This window comes from Sciurus vulgaris, assembly GCF_902686455.1.
Source record: "Sciurus vulgaris genome assembly, chromosome: 1".
NCBI lineage: Eukaryota > Metazoa > Chordata > Mammalia > Rodentia > Sciuridae > Sciurus > Sciurus vulgaris.
In genome coordinates, this window is record NC_136461.1 from 33,090,085 (window position 1) to 33,112,620 (window position 22,536).

Sequence of the window (22,536 nt, forward strand, 5' to 3'; positions counted from 1 at the left end):
ACACAGGGAACCTGGGCTCCTAGAATTGCTTTTAAGAATTCCGTTTTTACCATTTCCCATTAGGTTTACTTTCTTTGTACAATCCTTTCTCTTTCTTATGGTTTCTCTTGGCCCCTCTCCATGACCTCCCCTCCCATTTATGACAAATAAAACTTCCCCCTCCCTGCCAGTTCTGTGTTAATAAATTTATCCTTCCCTCTTAGGAGCCTGATTCGGGAGGATGGGGGGCCCGGCACTGAGTGCCGCCACCTGCAGCAGCTCCTGGTGAGGCGAGTTGGGGAGATCTGCAGGGAGGTCAACCAGGTAAGCATAGCCAAGGGCAGGGCTCTCTGGGCACTGAGGCACAGACCACATAAGAAGGGAGTTTCTGGGAACTTGATTTTCAGAGAATGTTGGTCTACCACAGACTCAGCAGTAACCGTGGAATGCTTTCTAATGCTCTTACTCCCCCAGCTCCCTACAGACTAGGGAGCTCTCCAACTCACCTCTTATAATAGTGGGTCACTCTCTCATTCTCTCCCAGTAACTGAAATGTTCCCTCTCCTTGCAGTGTGCTATCATTAGGAATTTAATATGAACCAGAAGGAAACCCTGACTCTGTGTAGCTTATATAGAGCAGGGAGGTAGATATTGAACAACTAAATTACATGAATTATTTCAATGACAACTGTGAAGAATTCTACAAAGGAAAAGCAGAGATCAGGGATCTGACGAGCCAGAGTAACAGGGAAGGCTTCTTAAGGGAAGCAAGTGGTTTTTAAGTTGAGACCTGAAAAATATGACCAGATTGTGGCAAAGAGAGGGATAAGTGCTTCTCACTGGATTTGCTCTTAAAGCCCTCTTTTACCATGGGACACCATTTCTGATTACAGGTGTTTTGACCTCTGACCCCCAGTGATAGTGGTCATTCTCTCTGGCCTTTTTGATCATCCCACTCACCATCCACTTATGAGGAGATTCTTCAGTTTTCTGACACCTTGTTCCTTCTCCCAGAGATTGCTTCTTCAAGATCTTCATGACAGTCATGTGTGTAACTCTCTTCTGGTGGCCGAGAGTGAAGAAGATCTGTGGCGCAGTGAGACCCCCTTCCACTCCCGACAGCGGGCACCACTCCCCAGTGATGGTAGGATCCCACTCAGTAGCCTCCCTCTAAAGGCAATACTGCTACCCACTTTTTTATCCAGTACTGAGAAGCCGAGAGCAGAACCTTCACTATTTTGTGATTGGTGCAAAGTAACAGAGAGGAAGAAGAGGATAGAAAAAGATTTCTGGATTTGGCTGCTTCTAGTTTGTCAGTGACATTCATGGAAGCAGTTTCAATAGAGAGGTAGAATAGAAACCAGGTGAAATGGAAAGGTGAAGATAGGTGGAACAGAGAATAACTACTCTATCAAGTAGCTTGGCAGTGAAGAGAAAGAGAAAATAGATATGGCAGTAACTGAAGGAAGATTGGGACAAGGAAGGAACTTCAAAATAAGGTAGAGACTTGAGTATGTTCATGTTCTATAGGGAAAGAGCCAGTAAGGAGGAGAGAGGTTGAAGAATACAGGAAAGAAGAAAAGATTGAAGGGACACAGTGCTATAACCTGTCTTCCTAAGAGCATGCCTGTACCTGGCCATGTCTTATTGCCCAAAGTATTGTTCCCAGTAGGGGACTAGACAAGGATGAGGAGTCTGGGGGAAGAAGAACAAGTTCACAGGTGAGAGAAGACCAGAGGGGAGGAGCCTGAGTTCCCGTAGAAGAATGGGCCACCAGACAGGCAGGCAGGGCTGGCTCCTTTGGAATTCCTGGGATTTCTGGTCATGCTAAGGAAACTTGATAATCTACTTGAGGTGGTAATTGAAGTCTCAGTTCTTCAGCTCCCTTCTGTTTTCCTTATAACTTCTCATCCTAGCCCATAAAGGAAAAGCTAAATCATATCATTCTTTTGTAGTCCTTCCTTCTGGTTTTAAAAGTATAATCACACCACTCCTTACTTTTAACATTCTCAGGCAGTCTATAGACGATCTGTGTTTGTTTGAAATGGGGATTGAACCAGGGTCTCAGGCATGCTAAGCAAGTGCTCTACCACCAAGCTACATCCCCAGTCCCATTGACAATTTTTCTAACATCAACGGGAGGGTGCATCTCTGAGCATATCCTGAAATGTTCCCCATATTAAAGCAGAATCCCCATAATTAGCAGACTTAAGTGATTTTGAAGGCCATTTCTGCAAATTGAGAATGAGCCAGGACAGCCAACTATTTTTATTCTAAGATGACTCCCAGCAGGCAGAATGTAAGACCAGTAAGAATTCAGACGCAGTCCTTCCTCATTTTTTTTTTAAATATTTTTTTAGTTGTTGATGGACTTTTATTTTATTTATTTATATGTGGTGCTGAGAAACCCAGTGCTTCACACATGCTAGGCAAGCACTCTACCACTGAGCCACAACCCCCATCCAGCCCTTCCTCATTTTAGTCTCCATATTTTTTTCCCTGAAACCCTTAGCAACTGTCTTTCCATACTGGAGTTTCTACACAGAAACTCTGCAGCCTCCTGAGTATCCTATATGCTTCTGACACCTGATAGCAACATCTCTGGGAAACCAGGTTGCCTCTTTGACCTACTGAAAGATTTCTTATCAATACGGAAACCTGAAAAGGATCAAACAACACATTAGTCTATGGCCATGGGCTCTTGGGTACCACCATACCACCTTCAGGATATCTGGCCTTCAAAGCACAGGACATGGTTTTCCCCCACTCTGCAGCTGGTGTACATAGTCTTTTTGTTTTAATGATGCTACTGTTACAACCTTCCTGTGAGAACAGTGACTTATAGTGCCTCTGACATGTTATGACAGGCCAAAATCCCTTGGCATTGTCTTCAGGATTGTCTCAAGCTCTGCATTTCTCCACACTGCTCCACTGCTACTTAGCTCCTTCTCTAAGTCTCCTCAAGGTGGCTCTGAAAGCCTCTGTGCAATGACCTGTCTTCCTAAGGGCATGCCTCTGCCTGGCCCTGCTTGTTACCCAAAGAACTCATCTTTCCCTGGGAATAGAGGATGAAGAATCTGGGGGAGTGGCAAGTCAGCCCGTCCCAGGTGAGCAGTCTGGAGGGCAGGGGGCTGAGTGCCTGTTTCTAACCCGTGCTCTCCCTCCCTTCAGATTATGCTACTGATGAGAGCTGCGCACCCCGAGGGTACCTAGCAGCCACAATGCAGTTTGTCCCTGGCCATTTCTCCTGTGATGTTGTATGGGGAACTGTAATCCGAGTCCACTCACGCCTTAAGATGGGGCCCAGCATGGGGGTCTCTCGGGGTATGTGATTGGTGTGAGAAGACAGGTGGGAGGCAGAGGATCTGGGGAAGGGAGATCCTTCTGAACTTGTGTTACTCCCTCAGCCATCCAGGCCCTGCGCTCTGTGCTTAATGCCTTCTCTGTGGTGAACCGGAAGAATATGTTTGTTTATCAGGAGCGAGCCACAAAAGCAGTGTACTATCTTCGGTATGTGGGCCCTGGAAAGATGGAGTAAAGCTTGAGTCAGGGATGGCATGGGAGGAGACATGTCCAGAGATTTTGCCACTCTTTCCCAGGCTCCTGGAGACATCCTGCAGTGACCGGCCATGGGAAGGGGATGCTCTGCCCACTTCCCTAGCTCTGTCCCGAAGCCAGGAGCCCATCTACCCTGAGGAATCCTCGGCATGTATTGTTCACCCTCCCTGATGCCCCTGTGTTCCCCTTATACTTCGCACCCCAGTGCTGGGCCTTGATTGTATTTGTCCCTGTAGGGCCCTCGTTCTCCCCTGGATGTGGCTTCCAGCCGTAGTTCAGATACTACTCGCCCTGTGGGTCAAGTGGACAGACATATCCAGCTGCTAGTGCATGGTGTAGGGCAAGCAGGTAAGGAATATGAGAGGTGGGTGAATGGCCCATGAGGTCCCAGAATCCTCAAATCCTCTATAACTTCTTTTAGAGCCTCTCCTACTTTCCACTGGGCTCCCTCCTCCAGTTCCTGCTATGCCTTGGGCTTTGCTCCAGCGGGAGAGGACAGACTCCAGTGACATTTAGGGGATTGGACTCTTAGCCAGTTGAGGTGCAGCTTGGGAAGAAGAGCCTGGTAACTGTAGGATAGAATGTGGCTCCACAGGCCTGATGGCAGGAGTAGGCTAGGGTAAGATGATGGGTTCATTTGGGGCTGTGTCGAGCCTGCCTACGGGGTCCAGATACTGTGTGGCAAATCTCAGGATAAGTTTATTATAACACACCCTCTCTTTTAATCTTTGTGACACATCTGTGAGTTCAGTGCTATTATAATTCTCACCTATGAATGAGGGCCCTGAAGCTTTGAGGTACAACTGATGTGTCCATAGTCACAGTGAGTAGCTTGGCAGAACTGGAACCCGGTGTCTCTAGTATACAAGGGATTGTTAGAGTCTGGGGCTTAAGGACTGGCGTAGGGGTAGCTGAATCTTCTACCAGTGTCTCACTTTGCATCGTGGCCATGTCAAGGTCCTGAGATCACAGATGAGCTAGTGCGGGTTCTGCGGCGGCGCCTGGATGAGGCCACACTGGATGTCATCACAGTCATGCTGGTTCGAAACTGCAAGCTGACACCTGCTGATGTGGAGGTCAGCTCCCTTCCAGAGTCCAACATCCTTCTCAGGTCCAGCCTCAGGTGCTGGGGCAATCTAGGCTAGAACCTCTCCATTCAGCTCTAACCTCCTCTTCCACTCTGCAGTTCATTCAACCCCCTGGAAGTCTCCCCTCAGAGGTGCTGCACCTGGCCCTACCTGCCTCTTGCAGGCCATGGCTTCCTGCTCTGGCCTGGTACCTGCGGCAAAACCTGCTCATCTTCCTGCACTCTCCCAAATACACAGACAGCAACAGCCGGAACCACTTCCAAGTAAGATTGCCCTCACTTCTCACACTCATGTACACCCCTGCCCCCTGCACACCCTGACAATAACTGTTTTCTACAGATTCCCCATATGTACCTTTGCCTATGGACCTGTGCACACCCAGCCCCCACTCATATTCATTATCTGTCTGTGTCTTTCTGTGCTCCCATGTATATCTCTACCCACTTCCCTACTGTGGATGCCTATCTTAGTGTTCTGTGGCTGTTCTCTCCCCAGCATCCACTCCCACCACAGGGTGGCCTCCCTGACTTGGACATCTACTTATATAACAAGCCTGGTGGACAGGGCACTGGAGGCAAAGGTACAGTGCAGGACACCAGGTGTGGGAAAGCCTTTGCTCATCTTGTGGTTGAGAGGGCCTTTCACAGCCTTGTAGTTGAGGGATCTTGGGAGGGGAGGTCTGCAAGTGCCAGATCTGAGCCTTCCTATGGATTTCTACCCAGGGGTCGCTTGCATCACTCTAGCCTTTGTGGACGAAGGAGGGGCCCCCATCTCATTGGCACTGTGGCCCCCCACTTCCCCGGGGCCCCCAGACCAACTGCGAGAAGAGGAATTTGAGCAACTGACTCAGGTCATTCGCTGCCCAGTCATGCTGGACAGTTCTTCAGGTGGGGAAGCTTGGCCAGAGGATGGCATGTTTAGTCAGTACTGTGGGAGACAAGGGTGGTAAGTAGGGTAGAATCTAGGTGTACCCCCAGGTAATCCCAATTCTTTCCTCCAGCTCAGGATGGGGCCCCAAGGCTTCGACTGGATGTTTGGGAAAAGGGGAATATTAGTATTGTGCAGCTGGAGGAGAAGCTCCGGGGAGCAGCTCGCCAGGCCCTGGCTGATGCTGTCATGGAGCTGAGACTGCTGCCAGCTTCACTATGTACAGAGGATACACCCCCAGGTGAGCAGGTCAAGAGCCCCACCCCCATAGTCCAGAAAATGTTGCAAATCCAGGCAGCACAGTTTGGCAGGTAAGGGTGCAAAAGTAGTGTTCAGAGAAAGCATCACAGAGGCCCCATTAAAAATATATATTCACGGTTGTCCATCACTTTCCTGTGCATCATCAAGGCAAAACACTGGTGAGAGTATATGCATGCATCTGGTCACCCACCAGAGAGGGGTCTGTCCTCAGGAGCTCACATGAACATGTGTATCTGTACACTATCAGTTGCATATACTCAATAGGCAGTGTAGGTGGCAAGGCACCCTCATACTGGTCTTGGGGCTGGCTTGTCTAGAATGGGGATTCATGATCAGTGATGGGAGTCTGTAACATCTGATGTCCACAGGAAGTCTCAGGAGCGGGTCTTTGGAAACCAAGAGCCCTGCAGGCCGATCTAGCACCTTTCCCCCTGCCCCTGTCCCTGGGGAACCTGTGACTCCACCCAGCAAAGCTGGCCGGCGTAGCTTCTGGGACATGCTGGTAATGGGAACAAGTGGTGAAGTTGGCCTCTACCTTCTTGCCTGTCTCCTTTAGACTTTGCCACAGTTCTCTTTTGAGATAAGACTACTTACTCTGCCCTTTTGATAGCAATTTGCAGAATATGGCAAGTTCTCACTGATGTAGAGAGCCCCAAATCACTTCCATCTTTATTGTTGGGTCCCAACAATAGCCTGCAAGATAGTAGAGCTTTTACCCATGAGAAAGATAAAGCTCAGGAAAGTTAAGTAACCTGCCCAGGGCTCTTTAGTCAGCATCCAGGGCAGCCAGGGCCTGAATCCAGGCCTCCAAATTCCCTGAGCTCATTACCATTTCATAGTGCCTCCATCCTCCACCCCTTTCCTCTTTTCGATAGCCTTTCCTAATTCACTGCTTTTTCCCCAGAGTAAAACAGAAGGTGGGGATTTGGGTTCCCCCAAAACAACTGATGACATTGTTTTGGATCGACCAGAAGATACTAGAGGTAGGAGGCGTCATAAAACTGAGAGTGTTCGGACTCCAGGTGGAACTGAGCGAGCTCCAGGCCAAGATTCAGGAGCCCAGAGACAAAGGTATGTATGTGCATGCTGGGGTGTCGTGTCACTGGAGGGTACAGGTGTGAGGTCATGGATGAGCATTTGGTTTGTATAAATGTGTCATGTATGGAAGTAAAGTTCTTAACTCCTGCTCTGTCTTTAGACGCCGTACAGCACAGCTAGAGGAAGGTGAGGTGGGGACCCTGCACCCCGTGTTTGCTCATGTCATTCAACCCTGGATGGAGTTTATGGTTCAGATTGGTGAGACCCCAACCCCTTTCCTATCCTTTGAACCCCTGGCCTGTTCTCTTATCCTGCAGCATCATAGTGACATTCTGCCTTCCAGGTTGTGCCTCCGTGTCCAGAAGCTCCACCCACATGGTGTCCCGATTCCTTCTTCCATCCATCCTGTCTGAGTTCACCACTCTGGTCACCTCAATGGCTGGCGATACTAGTGTCCGTGTCTTTGAGCAGAATTTGTGAGTGGGATCTCATGGAATTGAAGGGAATCTCCCCAGATGTCCCAAAAGCTCCACTTATGGGAAGCCAAACCCATGGAGGTTGAGCTAGGAGAGGTGGAAACTTGGCCCAGGCAGATGAATTCTGGGCCAGGGAATGGAGCCATGGATGGTCTCCTTTCTGAGTGCTTCTCCCCTCCAATAGGGGTTCAGAGCCAGAGATCTTCAGTCCTTGTTCCCCTGGGCAGCTGGGCCCAGCTCCCCGCCCAGCAGCTGAGCGACATCTGCTGCTTCTGGGAAGGAACTTTATGCAGTGGAGGAGACCAACCCAGCAGGGTGAGGGTGTGGCCAAGAGGAGGGTGGGCTTAGGTGATATGAGTGGTCTCTGACCCTGCAGGAAGCAGGGTGGGATCAAGGGTAAAATGCATGCAGATCTCCATTGTGCTCCTTCCCCACCCTGTAGCTGCCAAAGCTGTGCAGCGCTTTGAGCCAGGAGGAGACGGAAGCTCAGGGCGAAGTGCTCCCCGACAGAGGCTCTTACTGCTGGAAGTCATGGACAAGAAGGTAAATGTGGGGCCAAGGACTTGGGGAGGAAGTACTCTGTGATCTCACTGACCCCAACCCCTAACCTACAGCTACAGCTGCTGGCCTACAACTGGGCTCCAGACCTGGGGGCAGCCTTGGGCCGAGCCCTGGTTCGCCTTGTGCAGTGGCAAAATGCACGGGCCCATCTTATCTTCTGCCTGCTTAGCCAGAAGCTTGGGCTCTTCCATCATTATGGACAGTTGGACTTCCCTGTGCGAGATGAAAAGGTATTTGCTATCTGACTCCCCCTCCAACTCTGGCTAGGAGTTAGTGGAATGATGCAGCAGGGAAGGGACAGACTAAGGGCAGAGGTAGTAGGCAAGGAGTCAAAGAGGAAACCCTGGGGTGAGAGGGACTGGGCAAAGGCCACAGCCCATTGTGATGCTCCATCTCTCCCAGGAGCCAAACCCATTTCTGCTTCCAACCATGGAAGTGGAGACCCTCATCCGGAGTGCAAGTCCCCCACTGAGCCGCGAGCAGGGCCGGCTGAGTGGTTCCTCTCGTGGAGGGGGTCCCCTTCCTCTGGACACATTCCCCTTCGACGAGGCTCTGAGGGACATCACAGCTCTCCGCCCCAGCTCCACCCTTGGTCCTGTGCCCAGACCTCCTGATCCTGTCACCTACCATGGACAACAGTTCCTGGAGATCAAGATGTCAGAACGCAGAGGTGAGGGCCCTGAGCCAGGCAGTAGGGAGGGGAAATCTGTGGAGTCTGCGAGGGAGAGGGGTGACAACTCCTGGGGCTACTACTAGTGTCTCCCACCCCCAGAGCTAGAGCGCCAGATGAAGATGGAGAACCTGTTTGTAACTTGGCAGCAGCGTTCTGCCCCAGCCAGCATGCCTATCAGTGTGAGTTACACCAACCTGCGTCCTCCACGTGGATCCTATGGCCCTTCCCAGCCAGTGCTCGATTGCTCACTGCCTCCTCTCCCCAGGCTGGGGAGCTGGAGACCCTAAAGCAGTCATCCCGCCTTGTGCATTACTGTGCAACAGCTCTGCTCTTCGACCCAGCTGCGTGGCTACATGGACCCCCGGATTCATCTGGGCCCCCTGAGGGACAGGTGATGCTTCAGACTCCAAGATTTCTCCACACAGATCTCTGTTTACCCCATAGTGGCCTTCATTCTGCACCCCAGCAGGGGTGGTTGACAGTGGGTAGAACCTTCATTTTCACTCCCACAGCGACGCCATCGTCCTGAGTCAGGGTCTGGGAGTCGAGAGGCTCCCACAAGCTGCGAATCCTTGGATATGCCTCCACCAGGAGCCCGTGAGGAGCCTTGGCTGAAGGAGCTCAGCTTGGCCTTCCTGCAGCAATACGTGCAGTATCTGCAGAGCATAGGCTTTGTGCTGGTTCCACTGCGGCCCCCCTCGCCTGCCCGTAGGTGAGCCTCCCCCTCCTTCCCTCTTTTACGCTGCAGGTTCAGTTCCATAGCCCTTCCTCTTCACATGGGTCCTACTTTGACAACTCCGACCTTGTATATGTTCATCCCATCGGAATGGCATGCACACATGAGGATCTTGGACACTCCCATGCAGCCTTCGTGCATGTCCTACAAACCTCATACAGTTCATGGAACTCATGAGCACATCCATTCACAACTGTGTGCAATCGCACTGAGTTTGTGCCCACATATAAACTCGTGTGTTTATATGTTTGTTTATATGTTCACACACACATGAATCTCATACATGCTTCTAATAAGCTTTTGGGTCTGGGTCTCACCGATGTGTGTGCTGGTCATCTCTCTGGCCTCCTGAGATTCAGTGTCCCTTCCTTACCAAGGACCTCTGTCTTGGGCCTACTTGCATCGCTGTTGATGACCTGTTCTTAGTCATGTTCTCTACCTGGCCCTCCTGTCAGGTCTGACCCTTAGGAAGGAGGCTGCCTTCTGTTACCACCTTCTACTCCCCTGCACTTACTGGCAGCTCTGCAGCTACCTTTCCCATTCTGTGTCAGATCTCAGAGTCCTATTTTTGAGGTCTTCAGAGTCTGTGTTCCCAGTCCTTCCCAGTGGCTATGTGAGAAAAATAGTCTGTTCACATTACACACAATTTTTTTTGTGTCTTCATACTTGTGTTTATCAAGACATTTTCTTGCCCCTCTCCATTTTCAGTTACTTTTATTTATTTGTTTTTGGTACTGGGAATTGAACCCAGGAGCTCTTTACAACCAAGCTACATCCCATCCCAAGCACCTGTCCCTCCACTTTTTTTTTTTCTTTTTGAAACAATATCTCACTAAGTGCTAAGGCTGGCCTCGAGCTTGCAATCCTCCTGCCTCAGCCTCCCCAGTTGTTGGGATTATAGGTGTGTACCACTATACCCAGCTTCTGTTATATACTTTTTTTCATAATAACTATTTTATTTATTCATTTTTTTATGTGGTTCTGAGGATCAAATCCAGTACCTCACATGTGCTAGGCAAGCACTCTGCCACTGAGCCACACCTCAGCCCTGTTAACGTACTTTTTTTAAGTATAAAATACACTTCTTCCATACCCAAGACAACACCTTGGTCCAGAAAGCCAATTCTGACTCCTTGGTGTTTTTATAACCACCTCTCTTCTTCCCAGACATCCCTCTCTTAAGTCCAGGTACTAGGAAGAGAAGCCTTTCCTTGGAGCCCCATCCCTGATTCACAGTGGCCAGCTCACTCCTCCACAATCCCAGTGAGGGGTGATTTAGTGCATTGCCCTGGACAGTCAGTGTGCAACTTTAAGAGCTTCTATAAAAGATTGTAGTTTTTACCTTCCCTTTGGTTATATTCTTCCCCAAAATCTGAATTCCTTTTTTTTTTTTTTTTTTTTGTGTGTGTGTGTGTGTGTGTGTGTGTGTGTAGTGCTGGGGATCAAACCTGGGGTGCAAGTGCTCTACTACTGAGCAACATCCCCAGCCCTCAATTCCTTTTTTACAAGACACTGAGTTTAAAAAACAATTTAGAGTCAAGTTTTCCTTTCTCACCAATCTTTAATGATCACTAATCACTACTTAAGTCTTATCCTAATTTTCTTGAATATTACATGGGACATTTTGTCTGCCAGTGACCCAAGCTTTGACCCCCAGCAAGAGTTATGGCTCCTTGGGCTAGGGATATAGCTCAGTAGGTAGAATGCTTGCCTCGCAAGTACTAAGGCCCTGGGTTCAATCCCCAGCACCAGAAAAAAAAAAAAAAATTATGGCTCCTTGGCGTAAGCAAATGAGACCCAGCAACCCTATCTATTTGGTCCTTGTTCACTGTTCTTCCCTGCTTCTCATCTCCCCTTGCTTCCCAGTTAAGAACAAAGAACGGTAGGCCTGTGAAATGCTGGGACCATCACTCTCCAATCAAAAGAGAACAACTGTTCCCTCTCAGAGGAAAGTTTTTAATGAGGACATCAAGCATCTCCTTGAATTTTCCTAGTGAATTCTTAGGCTTCATCTTCCCCCTCCCTCTTGTGTTCTCCTCCTTCCCACCATAGAGAACCAGGCTGTGCTCCCCTCCCCACCAAGCACAGCTCACTTCCCATAAGGCGGCAGCAGCTGTGGAGAGAGCCTTGCCCTGCAGTCTAGACCTGGACTCCAGGCTCAGCCTTGCCACTTGCTCACTGTGGGACCCTGAGCAAGTCCCTTCTCTGGGCCTCTCCTACAAAACAGTTACACGTAAAATGGTCTGCTAACCATATTCTTTGACCCCTTGGCCTGCTTCAACCTCTTGCCTGTCTCTTTCCTACAGCACCAGCCGGCTGCGGGCAATGGCTATCCTTGGAACAGAAGGTCGAGGCTCTTTCTCCTGCCCAAAAACCAAGACTGAGGGGAGCCCCAAGGTAACTCAGTATCATATAATGTAATAGTTAGCAAGTGTCACCAACCCTGAACTATTTCCCAAGATACAGATTGGTCCTGAGTAATGGTTTGAGGTTGCTGACCCCAGACTAAAACCACTAAAGTCAGAGACCCAAAGAACTTGTGTCCTGCTGGTTGGTTCAAGGCTGGTGAGCCCCCGACACTTGCCCTCCTTTTCTTCAGAGCACAGGCTCTCCAGTCACTACCTACCACCTGCAGCGGGCACTACCTGGAGGCATCATTCTCATGGAGTTAACTTTCCAGGTGAGCAGGGGGGAGCACTGAGTGGAAAGAAACAACCCCACCTGTCTCTCACCCACCTGACCCCATCTTACTCTATCTGCAGGGCTGTTACTTCTGTGTGAAACAGTTTGCCCTGGAATGTTCCCGAATCCCAATGGGGCAAGCTGTCAACTCTCAGGTATGTGACAGGGACAGAGGTATATGGGTGGACAAGGTGTAGGCACAGTCACTACAGCCCCAGTGTCCTGTGGGCAGCATGGTTCCATGACCCATCTAGTGATAATAAAAATAATACAGCAGGCAGTCTGGCTCAGTGACTGACCTGGTGCCATAGCCTGGCTATGTCAGTGGTCATTCTGCATTCTGGTGCTATGACTGAACCACCCACCAGTCTAACCCTGGGTAGCCCAATACTGCATCCAGCCATGGCACCAAGGCAGAAGGCAGTCTAGCACAGTGGCCCAGCCCAGTGGTCTTCTGGCACTAACAGTAGCTAGCACAGTGGTCATCCATAACCATGGATAGCTGAACAATGAAGACATTTGAGCACAGTGGGTAATGTGACACATGTTTAGGTCAGTGCCATGCACCATCCTGGCCTAATCTAGAGATGGAGACAGCCTGGCATTGTCTGTATGTCACTAACAGAGAATGAGGACCAGAGTTCTGGCCCACACAGTGTACTCCTGGCACTTAGTTATTATTTATATCCTGCCAGTCTGCCTCCAGGCAGGGCCTTCGTATCCCAGGAGGGGCAAGCACTTACTTAGGAATGCTCACAAAGAGTCAGGTATCAAGTGAGGTCAGGGACCTGGAACCCTTGCTCTAGTTAGTTAGTTCAGCTCCTCGGGCTGCCAAGAATGTCACACTAGGGGCTATACCTGGTCTCTACCTTGCATGTACTTTCTGAGATATCAGGATCTGATTTGATCCAGTTCAGTCAGTGCAGACTTCTCTCCATTGCATGGGACTCTCATATTGGCAGCTCACATCCAGCCATAGATGGTTTCCTTTGATTTATGTGTGGATACCTGGTCACTGGAGATCACAGGGTAATGTGACCCAGAAAAAAGCATGGTGTGTTTATGCACCAGAGTGCTCAGAAGAGAGTTTTGGATGGGCAGGTGCTTCTTCACCTCCCTCTGGAATTGAAGGGACCCACTCCCATTACTCTCCTGAGCTTCCTTCTGGCTTCCGTGTCCCCTAATCTCCCTCCAGCTGGGCACTCTTAACACTGCTCATGTTTCTAACTTGCATCATGATTGACATTGTCCATGAAGTGCTCAGTGTACATACTAGGTAAAGAGGAACAGTTTACTTCTCTGTAGATACGGAGACAGCTTCATAGAGGACTGTCGCTGGACACACAGCTCTGCAGGGCATTGTTGGGTTCAAATCTCAGCTTTGTTTCATCACACTGCTTCTAATTCAGGAGACCTGCACATTATCTCCATGGTAGATGAGGAAACTGAAGCACAGAGAGGTTGTGACTATGCAAGGTCATACAACTAGTCTGACTCCTACAGTCATTTGTTTCCTGCTTTATTAACTCATAAGCTCAGTGCCCCCAGAATGGCTAGGTATGTTCTGTCATTCCAGCACCACACGCCCAGTTGTTAACAGTTAGGAATGGTGATTTTCACCAAGACATACCCACTCCATGTCTCGGCCTGCCTGCCTTCTTCTTTCAGTGAATCATTCACAGGCAGGCAGGCACATGTCAGGAAGCCCACCTGGCCTATCCCTGGTGGGGTATTCCAGAGGCAGCTTTAAGCACACAGGCAAAGTGTAGAGGAGAGAATATGTGATGTCCTTGGGAAGAGCAGGTGGTATGGTAGGAAGGTAAAGCTGGAGAGGTATGAAAGACCAGGAAAAGCTTTATTTTTTTCCTGTTAATTTTTTTATTTGTTCTAATTAGTTATACATGACAGCAGAATGCATTTTGACACATTGTACACAAATGGTAAGAAAAGCTTTCTGATAGTAAATGCATACCTGGCCTCACCAGACCACTGCTTTCCCATAACACCATCTTCTAGTGTACTTTGTAATTACTTATTCTGTCTGATGTTTATTATCCTGTCTCCCACAACTGGACTGTAAGCTTCTTAAGGGAAGGAGTTTGTGTCTGTTCTCCATGTCCCCAGCTCCTAGAACGGTTGCTGGTGGGTACATAGTAGATACTCAGACATTTGCATCAAACAATCTAGGCTAGACCCTGGCAGGATCTGGGATAATGAGTAAAAAGGCCCAACTCTCAAAATAGTCCTAGAGTGATAATATGGTATTAAAAATTGAGAGTAAATCAGGTGTGTGCCTATAGTCATAGCTACTCAGGGGACTGAGGCAAGAGGATCACTTGAACCTAGGAGTTCAAGACCAGCCTGGGCAACATAGTGAAACCCTGCCTCAAAAGAAAAAAGAGAGAGAGAAGGGTTTCCCCTAGAAGCTGTTCTGGTAGAAGGATTTCTGCAAGGCCCACAGCAACAGAGGAAATCTGGGGCAGCTTCTCCTTTCCCAAAAGTAGGGAACTATGAATTGGGCAGCCTGTGCTGCCACATGCTAATAGCCTTGTCCCCTGCTGCCACCCCCCCAGCTGTCCATGCTATTCACAGAGGAGTGCGACAAGGTGCGGGACCTGATGCACGTGCACTCCTTCAGCTATGACTTCCACCTGCGTCTTGTGCACCAGCATGTGCTGGGTGCCCATCTGGTGCTGCGGCATGGCTACCACCTCACCACCTTCCTGCGACACTTCTTGGCCCACCACCCTGATGGACCCCACTTTGGCCGCAATCACATTTACCAAGGTTGGTGCCCTAGAGCAAGCCCATGAGCCCCAAAACAAACAGGCCACAGAGTGTCTCCAGGTCTGGTGGAACTATCTCCCAGGGCAAGTGGTCTCCTGTTGTTAATTTCCCATATTATTCATATTACATCCCCATGTTTCTATTCTGGGTCTCATATCAAAGTTGGGCCCAATGTCATGTGTACCCTATGCTCTGTTCTGAGTCTCTTTCATCCCATCTCAGTGTTCCATGGAAACTCAGGAGCTCCCCAGGAAGGCAGAGCCACTCTGCCTACAGTCAGCCCCACCAGATCAGGGTGCCTGTCCCAGGTTTAGTGTCTGCTGTTTCTGTGACCTGCCCCTTAGGGACATTGGAGCTCCCCACACCACTCATTGCTGCCCACCAGCTATACAACTATGTAGCTGATCATGCCAGCTCTTACCACATGAAGCCACTACGTATGGCCCGTCCAGGAGGCCCAGAACATAATGAATATGCCCTAGTGTCAGCATGGCACAGGTAAGACTGGGAAGGAGGCACACACTACGGTGTGGCTGAGGTTGGGGTCACACTCACAAATAGGGAGACCCGTGTTTTCTTGGGCATGGGGTGGGGTTGGTTTCATTAGCATCTCAGAGTTGACATCTTCCCCACCCCCAATGCATAGCTCTGGCTCCTACCTAGACTCTGAGGGACTTCGCCACCAGGATGACTTTGATGTATCTCTGCTTGTCTGTCACTGTGCTGCACCCTTTGAGGAGCAAGGAGAAGCTGAGCGGCATGTTCTGCGGTCAGCAGATCCCCCACCTTGAATATGCCCACTTCCCAGCTGCCTCCTCCTCCTTCCCTGTGTGTGTCTTGCTGTGACCCCTCCACCCCACTCTCCTGCCCTCCCCAAACCAGGCTGCAGTTCTTCGTGGTGCTCACCAGCCAACGAGAACTCTTCCCCAGACTCACTGCTGACATGCGCCGGTTCCGGAAGCCACCCAGACTGCCCCCCGAGCCAGAGGCTCCTGGGAGCATAGCTGGCAGCCCTGGGGAGACCTCAGGGCTTATCCTAGTCCCGGGGCCAGCTCCTCTGTTCCCACCACTGGCTGCAGAGGTGGGCATGGCCCGGGCACGGCTGGCTCAGCTAGTCCGGCTAGCTGGTGGGCATTGCCGTCGGGACACCCTCTGGAAGCGCCTCTTCTTGCTGGAGCCACCAGGGCCTGACCGGCTAAGGCTTGGGGGGCGCCTGGCCCTGGCAGAGCTGGAGGAGCTTCTAGAGGCAGTTCATGCCAAATCCATTGGAGACATTGACCCCCAGCTGGTAAGAGACTGTGGGCTCCAGAAATTCCACAGGCAGCCATGGTAAGGGTAAAGGAGTCTTAGGTGACTCAGGAATAGCATATTCAGGCCTGTGAACCCTCTCCCAGGACTGCTTCCTGTCCATGACGGTCTCCTGGTACCAGAGCCTGATCAAGGTTCTCCTGAGCCGCTTTCCCCAGAGCTGTCGCCATTTCCAGAGCCCAGATTTGGGGACTCAGTACCTGGTAAGTTCCCTTGACCCTCCTCTAAAAGGGGAAGCACAGCAGAAATTCTCATCAAAGATGACAGATGTCCCCCTTAAGGAGCTCAGCCAAACCATATAAGCTCTTCCCTAGAGCAAGACCTAGATGGAATGGGACTACACAGACAGATGTAAAACCCTTGAGCACTTATCCCCAGCATATGATTTGCTGAGAATTAACTAAGAGCTTTGTCCTCAAAGGCTCACCAAGAACACACACCTGGGCTTGAGATCCTGAGGGCCAAGCTCTAGAACTGGCAACCCAGGGAGCTCTCAGAACTCCATCAGTGGTTGGTCTTGGAGTTTGGAGTCCACAGGGAGCTCTGGGGCTTTAACATCTGGTTACTCAAAGTGATCCTCAGAGCAGCAGTGTCAGCATCACATGGGAGCTTGCTGAAATGCAGACCTCACACACACACACTCAAATCTGCATCTTGGCAGTATCCCCAGGTGATGTGTGCATGTTGAAGTTTGAAAGCACAGCTGTCAAGGACAACTAGGGAGAAAAGCACTATGGTGGTAGGCACACGTCTAGGGAATTACAGAGACTAAGGAGATGGGCGCAGTGAGAGCTGTGGTTCAGGAGAGGAGGCATTTGAGCAGAGACTGCACATGAGAAAGCAGGCATCGGAGCCTGGTGAGGGGCCCCGCAACATGGTGCTTGTGGGGAAGATTCATTTCTGAGTGTTATCCAGAAACCAAGGCTGCAGTGGTGTAGGTGGATATGGGCAGTTGGGGTGCTCCTGCAGTGTTGGGAATACTGAAGCAGGCGTGGGTTTGGGAGAAGGGTGGCCAAGTTGAGCCTGAGGCCCATAAGGACCTTTACTGTCTGGAGGTGTGTGAATATCAGGCGTTGCGCTCAGCAGAGACCTAGGCAGCAACCATGTGAACAAGTAGTATGAAGCCTTGGGGCGGAGGAGAAATCACCCCAGGGGTGGATCCCAAAGCCAAGTATTAGGGGGCACCTGGACATCAAGGGATAGTTCCAAGGGTGGGGTCAGAGATAAGAGACCCAGGACAGGAAGCAAGGAGGAGGCATCATGCCAAGAGTACTAAACTCCTTTGCTGGTTGGATTCAGTGTGCCAGGCAACCAGCACAGTGTGCTGTGTGCAGGGCCTCTAGAATCATTCTGAGGAGGGTTGGACAGGCTGATTGGCAGGCCAGTGAGCATGTGAACTGAGATTTAGTGTAAAGAAACGGTCCAGCTGGGCTTGGGCATGGTGATAGGAGGAAGCCTTTCCTCTTCTTGCCATCTCCACAGGATGCCCTGCAAGAGGTCAGCACCCCCCATCCCAGGGTGAGACAAACCTCACTGCCCACTCACATCATCTGTCACTGCAGGTTGTGCTGAATCAGAAGTTCACTGACTGTTTTGTACTAGTGTTTCTGGACTCCCACTTGGGAAAGACGGTGAGAACAGGGGTGGGGACTTTGTGTCAGCCCAGTGGGAGGCTATACTCCAAATGATCACCTCAGAGCCTACTGACGTTGGGTGCCCACTCTTCCTGAGCCCTTCTCCCTGTCCTTTTCTATGGCCTTCTCTCACTCTTACTATGTTCCCCATAGTCTCTGACAGTGGTTTTCCGAGAGCCCTTCCCAGTGCAGCCTCAGGAGAGCGAGAGCCCCCCTGCCCAGCTGGTCTCCACCTACCACCACTTAGAGTCCGTCATCAATACAGCCTGTTTCACCCTCTGGACCCGCCTCCTCTGAGGAAGTGGACCACTGAATGCCACTTGAATTGTACATTGAATCATGCATCTGTAAGATTGCCTATCTGGGGCAGGACTAATTAGCACCCCCAGGCCCTACGGCCAGCTTGCACACTGAATGACACCAAAGGCTTTATGAATATATCTGGGGATTTACTACTACAGCCTGGCAGCAGGGACTGTCCTCTCTAAACACTTATAGCTGCTGACCAGCCCAGGACTCTAGGGGGTGAGGTCAGCTCTCTAAGGAACCCATTCCCTCTCAAGCTCCTCAGATCTTCCAGAAGCGGACAACTCCTTCCGGTCCACTTGCTAGAGTCTTGGGAATTCTTCATGCCAAGTAATAAGCACTCACCCATTAAGTTCTGCTGGAATCCTGCCTCTCAGTCTGGTCACCGTCAGCCACCTGCTTGCCCACCTTAGACTTCTGGTCTTCATTCCTATTTGGACATCACTGCCGGACATTGCTATTGAGATGAGACCTTGGTTCCTATCTGAGCTCTGCCTTTCAAGTACACGTGACCAGAGCCAAGCCCTTTTACTCTTAGACCCCGGTTCCTCATTTTAAGTGAGGAGGAAGGCTTAAAATCTCTCCTTTTCCCACAGCAACTCTGGCACCAACTGGAGGATTTGAGCATGAGCCGTGTGTCCCTTCTCAATGGGAGGGAAGCAACTCAAAGAAACTGAAGCTTTAGACACTGTGTGTCCTCCACCCCATAACATACACATATGAAATTGTTCAGCAGGTTGTCTTTAATTCAAAGATGATGATTCGGGGTGCTCACTCATTGCCCCAGAGAGGCATTCGGGTGGTATGCAGGACCTCACTGGACAACCCGTGGGTGGCCCCTACTATCCCAGTATGAACGTAGCCAACTCAGACCCTCAACTGTGTCTCCTGTAGGGAAAGGGAGGCAATGGCATCTCAGCTTACCAAGAGAAAACCAGCCCCTGTCCAATACCTGTCCCTTTAGAGACTCCTTCCCCAGGGCCACACCTGGAACCTCACCTTGAGGCCGATATTCACAGCCCACAAAGCCTTGGTAGCCTTCATCTTCCAGCAACTGGAACAGGTAGGGGAAATGCAGTTCCCCAGGGCTCCCCGGCTCCCCTCTGCCAGGGACCTGTGCCACCTGCACATGCCCTAGGGACAGATGTGGAAAGCCATGGGGCCAGGCTCTTGTTGAGGCCTAAGGGACAGAGTCAGGGGTGGACAAGCAGAGGAAGCAGCACGGCAGATCAAGAAGGTACAAAGGAAGGGAGCCCTCTCACCAACGATGGGCAGGAACTCCCGGATGTTTCCTGTCAGGTTCCCATCCATGATCTGCCAGTGGAATATATCCTGGGGAAGAGAATTCTATAGTCAGACCTCTCAGGTGCCTCCCACCATTTTCCCCAGATTTAGAGAACAGGCTCTCTGAGAAGCACCCCCTTCCTCCCACTCACCATTTGTAATTGGAGGTTGGATCTTCCAACCTTCTGTAAGATGGCTGCAGCTAAGAAAGAAGCCAGGGAGGGGAGCCATTAGACTCAAGGAGACCATAGGAATCAAAAGGAACAGGAGGAGGAATAAGACTGGAGTCCTACCCTGCTGGGGTGTATCCAGGAAGTACTGGGGGTCAGTGATGCGGGTGTTAATGGGCTCCAGCAGTCCCACGAGGTTCTCCTAGCACCATGTTGGAGGCTATGAATAGCACTACTTCCCAAGTTTGTTCCCCATTAGTCAGTCATTGGCCAACACACGTGTCAGTCTGACCTGACAGGGTCAGTGTGCACCCCTCTACCTACACACATGTAAGTGCATATTTCCACTTCTCACCTGAGCCAAAACTCCAGCTGCATGCCTCAGGTTCTCCAAAAAAACTGTCTCCATCTCACCCCTGACTGCTGCTCGATCAGCCCCCTGAGGTACTCTGCCAGCCATCAGGTGGATCCTGTGGGGAAGATGGGACTAGAAGTTTCATGCTGTTAGTTCCCTGTGCACCTCTCCCTGGATGCCCGCTCACCGTGCTGACCCTCACCCATCTCTCCAGGCCTGTGGTCCATACCACCTGGGCATAGGTATTCAAGTATCCTCTTATCCCCAGGCACTCCTGTGTCAGCCCAAGGTCAGGTCTTTTCCCAGATGCCATTTTAGGGTCAATCCATCATTCTGCCACAGGAACCTTCATTTAACCCTCCTGTACTTTCAACCTCTCCTTTCCCTTGGCCCTTCCCCTCAGCCTGTAAACACGTCTGATTCTCAGTTTTTAAAAAATGATTTTGACCTTTGCCTTTGGGCATTCCATGCTGCCTACTTCCTCTCTAAGCTTCTGTATACAACTTTCTCTGGTCCCAGTCAGGCTTAGGTGCCTACCCTGCTCCCACAGCTCCCATGTCCTTCACTGGATCCCAGGCTGTATTTAAGCTGCTTTCTCCCTGGTCAGACTGAGCTCCCGTGGGATGTTCATGAAAAAGCACGGCAAACAGAATGACACATAAAATACACAAACGCAATTTAAGACCAACTAGAGGGCTGGAGAAGGGCCAGTGGGCTCAGGCCCCGGAGCCCCTGCGTCTCAGAACTGGCGACCTCTTCTCTGACCCCGACTCTATGGTCTTGGGTGAGAGGGGGACAGAGCGGGATACCTAGGACAGCCCAGAGCCTTGGCGTACAGCACAGCCTGCTCCAACCCTTCTCGGAAGGCCGCCTGTCTCCCGGGGACGGCCCCCAGGCCCATTTCCCTCTTCTCTTGGTCTCCTGCGGAGAAAAGGGGCCTCAGTTTCAGCTCAGGGACCCCGTGCTTCCCACGCCGCGCGCCGCCCCGGCCGCCTTCGGCCCCAGGGCGCACCCGGGGGCGTGTTGATCAGCACCAGTTGCAGCCCGGCTGCCCGCGCCGCGCGCGCCAGAGCCCCGGGCGGCTCCGCATACGGCCAGGCCACTTCGGCGGCCTCGAAGCCCGAGCTGCCTGCGGCCCGCAGCCGCGCAGGGAGGTCGGGGAGCTCCGGGAACAGCCACGACAGATTGGCGGAGAAGCGCAGCGGAGCCATGCCGCGACAGGCCGGACCAGGCAGAGTCCGCGAGCCACCGGAAGGCGGAAGGCCGGCGGGCGGCGCCAGAGCTCCCTGGGCTGGCCTTCGGAAGCAGCGTGTGTGGGTCTGTGGTTAGAAAGGCAACGAGTTGGAAAACCTGCGACCGTGCAGAAAAGGACCTTTTTCCACTGGAGAGAGGAAGAGGCCGGGCGGCAGCGCGCGCCCCCTGGACTGGGAACCGGGAAGAGGCCATCCCAGGTCTGGTCAAAATGAAGGAACGCGGACTTCAATATTTAAATAATTTCTACTATTAAAAAAAAAAAAAAAAAAAAAGGTGTCTATTAATTAGGAAAGATTTGAAAGTTATGACCAAATAACTTTATACTGCCAGGTATCACACGACTAACCCATTAATTTTCCCTTACAGATTAAAAAATAAATGTGCATTTTTTCTTAAAAAATTCTGATCATATTGAATATGCAGTCTTATAGTCTGTTTTTTCCCAGTAATATCTTGTGAGCATTTTCTGTGTTTTTCAATAGTCTTCAGTCACTGCATTAAGCTGCTCATTGTTGCATATCTTAAACAGCCCATAAATATCATGCTACTCCATTGATAGACATTGTGTGTGCTATAACAGCACTTTAATGCACCTCTTGGTCCCCATTTCTGCATCTTTTTAAAAGATTCCTTTTCTAAGCATGTCCATCACACAATGTTTGTCCTCAGATTTTGTCCTTTATATGGGAAACTGACCCACCACTGGTCAGCAGCTATGGGCTGGCTGTCCCCTTTTAGGCCTGCTAATTTGAGCCAAGGGAGGGACATCTGATCCAAGGGCAGCTAATCCACAGACAGGCAGAGTATCTCTTACTTGAATAGTTTTGAAAGGTAATCTGAGCAATCAGATTCCCCTATCAAGAGTTCAAACAAGAAAAAACTGAGAATTAAGAAGTGATATTGTCAGCAGATGACTGGGGCTATAGAAACTAGACAAGCAGGAGTAGGTGGTAAAGAAAAGATAGAGCAGAGAGGAGGGGTAACAGTACTGTGAAAGCAAGCAGTGCACTGAGAACCCCTTGCTTTCTCAGGGCAGCCCAAACTCACACCTGCTCCTAGGTCTGACCCTTCCCAAGGCTAGGATGTTCCCACTTTCCTGGGTTTCCTCATCTAATTAGCCTCTTAGGGTTTTCTGAGATAATTTGAATGAACATACTTTCATCTACAGACTCTTACAAGTAGACTAACATGGCCAAAAAACAAGAATATGTTCTTGATAGATGTGCTAAGTTACTTTTCAGAAATGTAAGTTTATACTCCCAACAATCCACAGATGAAGTCATTTTGATCTCTTTTTCTGTACTAATGTTGGTAGGAGTTCAAGGTGTACCCAGCACCTGGCTTCCACTGTTTGTTTTGTCACTGCTGTCTGCCCAAGTCAGACCCACTCAGACACCTGGGGTCAGACTCATCCTGTAGTTAATCCAAGTAATTGGCAGGTTCCATTTGTTTTATTTTT

At 50.5% G+C, this 22,536-nt stretch overlaps 2 protein-coding genes across 7 annotated transcripts in view; one reads left to right on the plus strand and one right to left on the minus strand.

Moving 5' to 3' along the window:
• The window catches only part of SZT2 (SZT2 subunit of KICSTOR complex), a 51,570-nt gene extending 32,958 nt beyond the window's left edge, over positions 1–18,612 (plus strand). For 2 of the 5 annotated variants that reach the window (XM_079100579.1, XM_079100580.1), the window contains 32 exons: positions 204–303; positions 994–1,123; positions 3,151–3,303; positions 3,387–3,489; positions 3,579–3,684; positions 3,774–3,885; positions 4,495–4,613; positions 4,724–4,888; positions 5,121–5,205; positions 5,348–5,512; positions 5,626–5,793; positions 6,182–6,315; positions 6,718–6,884; positions 7,012–7,109; positions 7,195–7,327; positions 7,512–7,642; positions 7,770–7,870; positions 7,942–8,118; positions 8,291–8,558; positions 8,661–8,740; positions 8,827–8,952; positions 9,074–9,273; positions 11,604–11,694; positions 11,897–11,977; positions 12,060–12,134; positions 14,553–14,766; positions 15,111–15,264; positions 15,413–15,535; positions 15,649–16,054; positions 16,161–16,277; positions 17,637–17,705; positions 17,862–18,612. In XM_079100579.1, the coding sequence (XP_078956705.1) occupies positions 204–303; positions 994–1,123; positions 3,151–3,303; positions 3,387–3,489; positions 3,579–3,684; positions 3,774–3,885; positions 4,495–4,613; positions 4,724–4,888; positions 5,121–5,205; positions 5,348–5,512; positions 5,626–5,793; positions 6,182–6,315; positions 6,718–6,884; positions 7,012–7,109; positions 7,195–7,327; positions 7,512–7,642; positions 7,770–7,870; positions 7,942–8,118; positions 8,291–8,558; positions 8,661–8,740; positions 8,827–8,952; positions 9,074–9,273; positions 11,604–11,694; positions 11,897–11,977; positions 12,060–12,134; positions 14,553–14,766; positions 15,111–15,264; positions 15,413–15,535; positions 15,649–16,054; positions 16,161–16,277; positions 17,637–17,705; positions 17,862–18,005 (4,495 nt within the window). In that variant the 3' untranslated portion in view covers positions 18,006–18,612. Of the gene's footprint in view, positions 1–203; positions 304–993; positions 1,124–3,150; positions 3,304–3,386; positions 3,490–3,578; positions 3,685–3,773; positions 3,886–4,494; positions 4,614–4,723; positions 4,889–5,120; positions 5,206–5,347; positions 5,513–5,625; positions 5,794–6,181; positions 6,316–6,717; positions 6,885–7,011; positions 7,110–7,194; positions 7,328–7,511; positions 7,643–7,769; positions 7,871–7,941; positions 8,119–8,290; positions 8,559–8,660; positions 8,741–8,826; positions 8,953–9,073; positions 9,274–11,603; positions 11,695–11,896; positions 11,978–12,059; positions 12,135–14,552; positions 14,767–15,110; positions 15,265–15,412; positions 15,536–15,648; positions 16,055–16,160; positions 16,278–17,636; positions 17,706–17,861 lie in introns of those variants that run through there. The other 3 variants (XR_013757255.1, XR_013757256.1, XM_079100581.1) reach the window with 3 other exon arrangements.
• A 124-nt stretch (positions 18,613–18,736) lies between these two features.
• HYI (hydroxypyruvate isomerase (putative)) lies at positions 18,737–21,289 on the minus strand. 2 transcript variants are annotated; one of them, XM_079100611.1, is made up of 8 exons: positions 20,836–21,289; positions 20,633–20,744; positions 19,824–19,938; positions 19,592–19,670; positions 19,451–19,500; positions 19,277–19,346; positions 19,014–19,194; positions 18,737–18,902 (listed from the first exon to the last, which is right to left on the minus strand). In XM_079100611.1, the coding sequence occupies exons 1-7, from the start codon at positions 21,032–21,034 to the stop codon at positions 19,055–19,057; spliced, it is 765 nt and encodes a 254-aa protein (XP_078956737.1). In that variant the 5' UTR covers positions 21,035–21,289; the 3' UTR covers positions 18,737–18,902; positions 19,014–19,054. The 2 variants fall into 2 exon arrangements, with proteins under 2 accessions (XP_078956737.1, XP_078956736.1); XM_079100610.1 differs by having other exon boundaries at positions 19,014–19,148; positions 20,836–21,257.
• Positions 21,290–22,536: the final 1,247 nt, after the last annotated feature.

Bases quoted from the DNA above. Each gene is read 5' to 3' on its own strand.
- HYI (XM_079100610.1), bottom strand. From the start codon at position 21,034: ATGGCTCCGCTGCGCTTCTCCGCCAATCTGTCGTGGCTGTTCCCGGAG. The intron at 19,671-19,823 runs GTGAGAAGTGGA...ACATGGTGCTAG, and splicing joins CAGCTGGAGTTTTGGCTCAG to GAGAACCTCGTGGGACTGCT. The intron at 19,501-19,591 runs GTAGGACTCCAG...CTTCTTTCTTAG, and splicing joins CCTGGATACACCCCAGCAGG to CTGCAGCCATCTTACAGAAG.